This window comes from Anarrhichthys ocellatus, unplaced genomic scaffold, assembly GCF_004355925.1.
Source record: "Anarrhichthys ocellatus isolate YVR2014 unplaced genomic scaffold, GSC_Weel_1.0 scaffold91, whole genome shotgun sequence".
In the NCBI taxonomy this organism is placed as follows: Eukaryota; Metazoa; Chordata; class Actinopteri; order Perciformes; family Anarhichadidae; genus Anarrhichthys; species Anarrhichthys ocellatus.
Genome location: NW_022280121.1, coordinates 58,951 through 67,577, shown reverse-complemented (window position 1 = coordinate 67,577; position 8,627 = coordinate 58,951). Strand labels below are relative to the sequence as shown.

Below are 8,627 nucleotides of genomic sequence, written 5' to 3'. Positions count from 1 at the left end.
TCTCTCTCTCTCTCTCTCTCTCTCTCTCTCTCTCTCTCTCTCTCTCTTTATTTCTATAGGTATCGCAGTCTGAAGCATTTCAACTACGACGTGTGTCAGAGCTGCTTCTTTTCTGGGCGCACCGCCAAGGGCCACAAGCTCAACTACCCCATGGTGGAGTACTGCACACCGGTGAGGGAGTAACACGGACCAAGACGCACACGTTGTTCAGCAGCTCATCTCACACAGCATCTCATTTCCACTCGCTCACACTCTTCACTTATCCATTTTAAAGATTACAAATATTTAGCGATTCTATGAATTAGTTGTTCTTAAAGTACGTGGACAGCTGAATTTTTCACCCACTTGTGATTGGTGAACATCTCATTCTCTGGTCTTCCTGCACAAGAGTTTCACCTCGCTCAACTTTTGTCGCAATGCAAAGTCATTCGGCAAAGTAGTGCGTCGGCCAATCAAGTTCATCGTTCTCTGAGATCAAATGGGGTTGAGTCAAGTCTCAGAAAACCACTTGGCCTCATAGTGCTGTTGTTGTTGTGAAGGTGTTTCATATACAGTATGAAATGTAGAGTAGAAGTAGAACAGATTTGTATCCCCTCACTGTGATTAATCACTCCCGCCACTTGCCTCTACGTCCTACTTCCCATGCAATTGATTTCTCCAACTTGTTCAACAATCAACCCTCCGGACAGACCTCTGGCTTCATTTTAATTTTCACGAACAAATGGTAAAATGCTTGTGGCTCTCTGAGGTCTTTTTATGATTCCTGCCAGAAAGCAATATTTCACTTTACTACTACGCAGAGAGAAGAATATTAGAAAAGGGGCAGCTTGGCGAAATTGAACATTGCCCTCTTTCCGAATTAGGATCGCGCACTTGTGGGCCAACTCGTTTCAATATTGCTTAACGTCAAACTTTGAGTGACTCAAGTGGAGACGTTTCTCATTTCTGTCTTTTAATTTGCTTTTTCAATTTTGCAAATGGGATAGATATTGACTCCGGGAGAGTAGCTGTAGGGAGTAGTGATCACTCTTCCCTAAGTTAAGATGCCCAGCAGCTGCCTGCCACTGCTTTGAAAAAAACTTTATCTGTGCTGGAACAACAAACACTTTAAATGGTGGTTAAAGATTATTACGCAACTACAGGGCATATTAATCACTCAGGAGTTTACTGTTCGGCTGCTTTTTCAGAAAGGAGGAAATAAACTGTGACTTGAGAGAGGATTCAACATCTTCCAGGTTGGGCAGCTGTGGCTCAGGAGTGATTGCGGGTAGTCCAGTAATTGGAAGAAGGATGGTTCGATGCCCGGCTGCGTTCATTCATGTCGATGAATGGGTAAATGTTGACATGTTAATGTAAGACGCTTTGAGTGTTTGGAAGAGTAGAAAGGCACTATATCAATAAAAGTCCTTTTACCATTTATCATTCTGTAATGTCACTTCTTAAAATCAGAGTGGATTCCCATAAAAGGAAAGTTTGTCATTCAGAGATGCACCAATACTGATCTCAGATATTGATCCGATACCGACTCAGACAGCTGGATTGAATATCGGTTGCTATAGGATAACATTATTTCAATACATAACAATTCACTGCATTTGAATCTATGTATTTATCTGTTACATTTTGTTTTAAAATGTTAGGAAAGCGATGTTTAAGTTAAACCTTATGTTGCCTTCCACAGAATGATCCCATTCACTTCCACACAGCGAGTCATTACAGCTTATTAATTTAAAAACTGGTATCAGATCAGTACTCTGTATCGGCCGATACTCAAAGCCCAGGTATCTGGACTGAATAAGTCCCATTGGTGCAGCCCTAATTTTATTCCCAATTGCTACAACTAATAAATATCAACCCTACGGTTAATCCAAATTATATGAATTCTTCATCTTGACCCAGTCTGTGGTCGGAGGCTCTTGACAGCTTACCGCAAGCTGCTAAAAGTTCTTTGATAGTCTGAGAGCAAAAGACTATCAGTGATTAAATTAATATTAGATCTTATCAGCCTTAATGTTGAGCTCTGCATCTGCCAGGAAGCAGTCACTCACAACTTATCGCCATCACCATTGAAGAATGGCTGTGACAGCAGCATACTGTCCGCAGGCTTTTCAGCACAAACAAGGATAAAGGGAGCATCAACTGGAGCCAAATACAAGCAAATTATTGAGGACAGCTTGCTTCGCAGCGCCAAACATCTAGGACGGGTGCATCAGCCTATTTTATACTCAAACTGACCTAAAAGCATACAGTACAATGAAATCAATACTGGAATGTCTGGAGAACAAAAGCAAGAAAAAGCTTGAAAAAGCTTTGACTTGGATCCTGCTGAAAAGCTCTGATGTCATGTGACACTTGCTGCTAATTAACACTGCAACTTAACAGAGCTTTGTTGAACTGCAAGATACTATAGAATAGTAGGAAACCACCCAAATCTAGCAGTTCAAAGGTGTTGGATGTATCCAAGACCCAAATCTAGAATGCCTGCCGAAATCAAATGAAACTTGAAGTTGAGTTTAACTGTTTGTTACTTTTCAGAGGAAACAAAGAGAAACTATCGGCATCATATGGAATTGTATTTTCACTCCTCGCTATACTCAAACCAAATTGTGTTTCACTTTTAAAACTTTGAAAATATCGAGTCCGTATTGAATAATGATTCTTCAAAACACCGATTTTGCAGAGATTTAAAGACTGATAGCAGCGTTTGTGAGTCTAATAAGATTCCTTCTCTCTTTATTTTCGTACTGTGTACTTTATGGCCACAGTATTGCTTTTTTTTTTTTTTTTATTAGGTTTTCATTTTTATGGGAGTGACATTTTCATAGTTCCAATGGGAATTTTCAGTGCTGAAGAAGCTAGATGTGGTGCTGTGCTGTATTGATTACTGTAATTTAAATGTCTTTACCTTTCCTAAGTGGAGATGCTGTCTGCGTTCGACTGTGGCGGTGTCACAATCCGTCAGAGAGCGTCCCGGTTGCCTTGTGGTTATGATGCACACACTGCAAATTCAACATCTCAGACTAGATTCCAGCTGTGGACCTTTGTTTCACACCCCCCCCCCCCCTCATTTCCTCTCTCTCCCCTCATTGTTTCCTGTCTATATCCACATTGTCACACTGAAAAAGGCAAAAAAACTCAATCTTAAACAGAAAAAGCCTGCTAAACCAGACGGGAAGGAGAAAAGCACACACACACATATAAACTTTCACAAATTATTTTTCCAGCTTTAGCTTAATTGTTCAGTAATGTCTGTTGGTTTGCTCAAGCTACCATCTTAAGTTGCTTGGATTAGTTAATAAGCCCAATGAACTCAATAGAGCCTGTTCATTTACTCCCCATCTGTCAAGTGTGGGAGTTGTGCATTTGCGTGTGTGTGTTTGTGTTAAGCGGTGGTTGTCTGAATCCTCTGCGAGGGGATTTTCTCCCCCTCCGGTCACACTGTTGTGGTAATTTGTTGTTTGCTTGCAAGGCAGAAACTGCTTCTGCAGGAGGAACACCTTTGCTAAGTATCTAATTAACACAACCCATTCTCTTCCACACAAATGCATATGCTGCTGATGTGTGCATAAGAGACTGTGGAAATGCATGCAATAAATAGCATAAACTTTCTCTCTCTCGTACTGCAGACGACATCAGGTGAGGACATGCGTGATTTCACCAAAGTGCTGAAGAACAAATTCCGATCGAAGAAGTACTTTGCCAAACATCCTCGGCTCGGTTACCTACCGGTCCAGACAGTTCTAGAGGGCGACAACATGGAAACGTAAGTAACACTCCAATGTGATTATGTGACATTTACAGATTGACTGAAACAGAATCCTCTCTGTTTGTTTCTATCATGCATCACAATGCCGTTCAAAAGGGGAGTTGTCTTTGGCTTCTGTTATGTGACATGCTTCTGAGTGAAAATGAACATGTGGCGGGTTTTAGCTACAAGACGGATTTAAATCAAATCCTTTAAAAAAAATGGACTCTCCTGGATCCTTCAACTTGATAAGACAAGTGACCTCCATGACTGACTTTGATGTGTAAAATTGGTAAAGGTGCATCTTCTTGCCAAATAATTACTTTATTTAAATAGAACCTTTCAAAATAAAGTTACAAAATGCTTCATAATAAAACATGAAAGCAAATCTGCCTGCCTTACATTACCAGGAAGGGAGTTCCACAGCTAAGGGGTCCAGACAGCAAAGTCCCAGTCACCTTCAGTGACCAGTCGTGAATTTGGAACCGTTAGTTCCTTCAGGTCACAGGTTATGAGAAGTCTCATGCCTGACACACACACACACACACACACACCTGTGCTACAGTATGTGGGCAGTGTTAATTCACCACTCAGTTTATGTGTTTATTTACCTGTCGGTCCAGTCATTACTAGGTGCCGCCGCTACACTGTAGATCTTCTTTCTGCAGCACCTGCTCCAGTGACTGCGTCTGATTCATGTCCCTGCTCCTGCCAGCCTTAAATCCCCCCGGAGAGACATTTAACTCGGCCCACATTATGCAGACGCCTCAGGTGGGCTCCTCATCCTCCACATCGGAGTGTTTTTCTGAGTTGTGGCCCTTTCGAATACCAGCCCAGCTGCTCCGAGACTCTGTTCTACATGTTTTGGTGTTTTTTTTCTACATTTTATCCATCAATCTATTTATTGTTTTTCCTTTTTCTCTGCCTGTCACACATTTCCCACTCGGGCTCTCATACTTTTCAACAATGTAGTTTTGCATCTTGTTAGCACCAAAAAGTCTTGAAAGATGTTTATTCACAGTGACTCACCTCTTCAGTCGAGATGGATTTTCCTCGACATCCAGTTGCACACAGTCACTTCTCAGATGGATTGCACTCCCTCCTTCATGCCTCCCATCCTTGCCCGTCCTCCCCCTCACCTCCCACCTTGCTCTATTCTCACTTCCCTTCCTCTCTGAAAAATGACTCCTGCAGAGATGCCTACTTGATAAATGGCTCTAAAAGGTTGAGGAATTGTGGCGAAACGCAAGGATCTTTTCCAAATACGGCAGAAGGGAATGGAGACTTAAGAAATTTAGGACCATTTCATCATGGTCATCATTTTCCCATCTCTCTTTCTGGATTATCTCTCTCCTGTGAACTGTGCGCTTTCCACATGTAGCCACAGGCTTGAGTGCACAATGAACAGCTCTATGTGTTGAAATAAGCCTGGATGTGCTATTTCTTTGCTATTGGACTGTCTATAAGATGTGGCTCCAACATAGGATCAGTGTTAAGAAATGCTCAGCATTCATTTTAGACTTGTATTATCCCACTTCATTGGCTTTTGCCATCTCCATGTCACTAAAATTAATATGTGACCTAAATTGATATGGGTATTTCTGTAATTGGAACAGGGTCCCTGCTTAGAATTCAGGAAGTATACAGATTGGTTAAACATAAATAACATTTGCTTTCATGTTTGTTGAAATGAAAATATTTCTTTATTTTTTATTTCTTTATTTGTGTCTAATACAAATCTGATAAATCAGTCAATTTAAAGAAAACGTACTACTAGCGTCATCCTAAGTATCACAACTAAAGATTTGAAGTAGACTTTTCCAGTTTCTCTTGCTGTGTACAATTTTGAACAATGTTATAAGAAAACAATTTTAGTGCGTTGTCAGGCTCTATTAGTCTGAACAAAGTGAACTTCTAAAAAGGAGATTTTTTTTTTAATACTGTGGCAGCAGAAGAGAAAATGAGATGCACTCACTCGCTGTCTTTTTCTTTTTCACTTTGGTATCATTTCTCTTGTTTAATTCCACCCTCTCTGTTTCGTTCCACCTGGAGAGAGCAAAACACCAGCTACACTCTCACCTCCCACTTATACCTTTGCTTCTTTTCAGGGCAGATGGGATTGTGATTCGTCACAGCTATGTTTGATAATGTGAAAGAACCGCTCTAATAGTTTCCCACTCAGTGTTGACTGTTGTTTGTTAATCTACATAACCAGATCAAGTAGATGAGCCTCTGCTGCATTGGGGCTAATGGAGTTGAATGGGGATTTGAAATTATTTTTTTTCAGAATCCAGTCTAAACAAAATCATTTTCTGTTGTATTACACTAGGGAAATGTTTTTATTTAAGCATGTTTATTACATGTAGATAAGCTCGCCCAAGCAAATTAGTTTAAGGGTAAAGCACAACCTTTTTATTTCCAAACTATCTGCCGATGATGGAGTTGTGCGTTGTGGTAGTTATGGTGGGACACAGCATCTACGTGTGCCGGCTCCACATTAAACACACGTTCTCTTGTCAGCCCTCTAACCGTCTTTCTGACAGACGGGTAGAGGTGTCAACAGCGCTCATTGTCTTTTATCCATGACACAGAAAAAGTAGAAAAGAGGGAAGCAGTGCTAACTGTGACAGAGCGACTAGCACGGCACAATTAACTAACTTTTTAGAAACCATCATCAATTCTGAAAAGACAAGTATAACACAGACAGCACCATTTGTACAAATACGTTTTCTTAAAGTGACCGTGAGGGACTTTTAACTGGTTATGAAACCGTCTCAATTTCATTTGAATGCCTCTATATGATCTACATAAGTGAATGAGACCTTTAGCTGGTCAGACTTTTCACACGATACCAGTGGAAGAGAGAAGTGAACCGGGCTCTGCTCTGCTCCCTCTTATTGTACTTCAACAGGCACAACAAACCTTTCATAAAAACCCAGCCTTTACAGCAGCCACATTTATCAGGCCCCAAATACTCCCAAGGTCTCTGCTGGCATGATTTCTCCCCTCCGTCTCTTTCCTTCAGTCACCTTTCCTTCACTCATTTCCAGTTCCTCCTCCCTCTCTGTTACAGTAGCTTGTGTTTCTGCCTTCAGTACAACTGTCTTTTCACGAGTATCCATCTGAAGGTTGTGTCGTTTTGAATGCGTGTCAGACACATTTGGGTGAAAGGAAAACCATCTACACTCTACAAAAGCTATCAATTTTTTGCAAAGATGAAAACTGAAATCCCTCTCCTGAAAAACAAAATGAGCAGATTGACTTTTCCCTCTAGCGATGAATGATGGTGGGGGCGCGTATAAATGCCGCACCACAGGCTCTGAATAGTTAGCTCAGTCTGCCCTGCCGACCCCGATCCGTTTTTGTTTTTTTTCCAGTTTTTCTCTCTTTCCGTCTGAATCCCCTGCTACATTTCAAACTTGCCTCGCAGCTACAGAAGTGTGACTACACTGGCCGACCCGCTGTGAGAAACATAACCACCAAGGCAGAAGTCTCCATCTAAATTTCCCTGCTTTAATGTGGGAACAAAAAAGCGTGAGGCAAAAGAATGTCAACCTCAACCTTATCTTACCAATTTCTATCAAGCCTCCTCTGTGGAAAAAGATCCATTTCTTTGTGTTCTTGAGATAAAAGTGTCCCATTTGCTTACAAATAATAAAGTTATTATCTGCGTCTCTAAGAATAGCTGCAATTATCATGGACTAGGAACCTTGAAAAGACTTCAAGACACATGCCTCTAGCGTCTGGGTTTGTCACATTTTTGTTTCCAAAATCTCTAATTAACAGCATTTACTGAGCTCTTATGCAGCCAACACATCTTTTTATAAAATAATATACTGATGCAAATTAACTCCAAAATAGGTTCTGTATGTTTTCTGCTGACATGTTATTTCAGTAAATCCTGCTGGAAATAAATGAGAAAGGGGAGCGAATTTTGGGCCATATCATCCTGTATGCAGCAGGCATTTTGAAAAACACATTTAAATGAAATATATGTGACTGCGGCAAAGCCAACTGACACGATCAATCTTTTCCCGTGCGAGCTTTCATACACACAGCCTGAGTAATTTACCGTGTGCCGACAGGTCCGCATGCCCATCTTTACCCTTTCAAAACTGACAGATCAATCGACACATTTCCTGTGTCACAAGTCTACTTTGATGCAGGTGTCAGAGAATGTCAGAGGGGATAATCATAACCACATGTGGTGTATATAATACATTGGTGACTGTTTGTTTGACATGCCTTTCGCTCCGTGTGGAGTCCAGCCACTCGGATGTTGGACAGACATTTCCTTCCACTTCTTCCACAACCTGCTGTGTTTTGGCCCCTGAAATGTTTTGTGGTACCTAAACTCCCCCTCCCCTCCTTCCCTTCCCTCCCTCCCTCCAATTCTCTTACAGTCCTGTCACCCTCATCAGCATGTGTCCGGAGCAGTATGAGTGAGTATCTACGCCACCAGCAACGCCACCAGCAACACCACCTCGTCTCAGACCGGAATGCCTTTTAATGACACCTCCTTTGCTCCCTTCTCTCCTCACTCACTCCGCCCCTATAAGTCCTCAATCCAACTAAGCCATGACTGCACTGCATGTTGCCTGCCTGCCTACTCGCCTGCCTGATCCACTGGTTGAACATGCAACCGAAAAACTCACCCACTTTCGCCTTGCCGTCACCTACTCTTCTCTAAAGCATCCAACTAGAATTTGGTTTCTCATCCCAGCAGCGGCTGTCAAAAAACATCCAACCGCTGCGTAGATCACCCCGCTCTCCCATTTCTTTCTCTAGGACCATCAGATTGGTTTTCTAGGTGATGTTGTGAAGGCCCATTAGGTTGTGTGTGTGTGTGTGTGTGTGTGTGTGTGTGTGTGTGTGTGTGTGT

General features: G+C 41.8%; 1 protein-coding gene across 1 annotated transcript in view; it reads left to right on the top strand.

Annotated features, from left to right (window-relative positions):
* Positions 1-8,627, top strand: part of LOC116398813 (utrophin-like) — a 47,560-nt gene that overhangs the window by 20,622 nt on the left and 18,311 nt on the right. Inside the window, exons 10-12 of the mRNA XM_031875470.1 lie at positions 60-171; positions 3,627-3,763; positions 8,149-8,187. Coding sequence (XP_031731330.1) covers positions 60-171; positions 3,627-3,763; positions 8,149-8,187 — 288 coding nt within the window. The remainder of the gene's footprint in view (positions 1-59; positions 172-3,626; positions 3,764-8,148; positions 8,188-8,627) is intronic.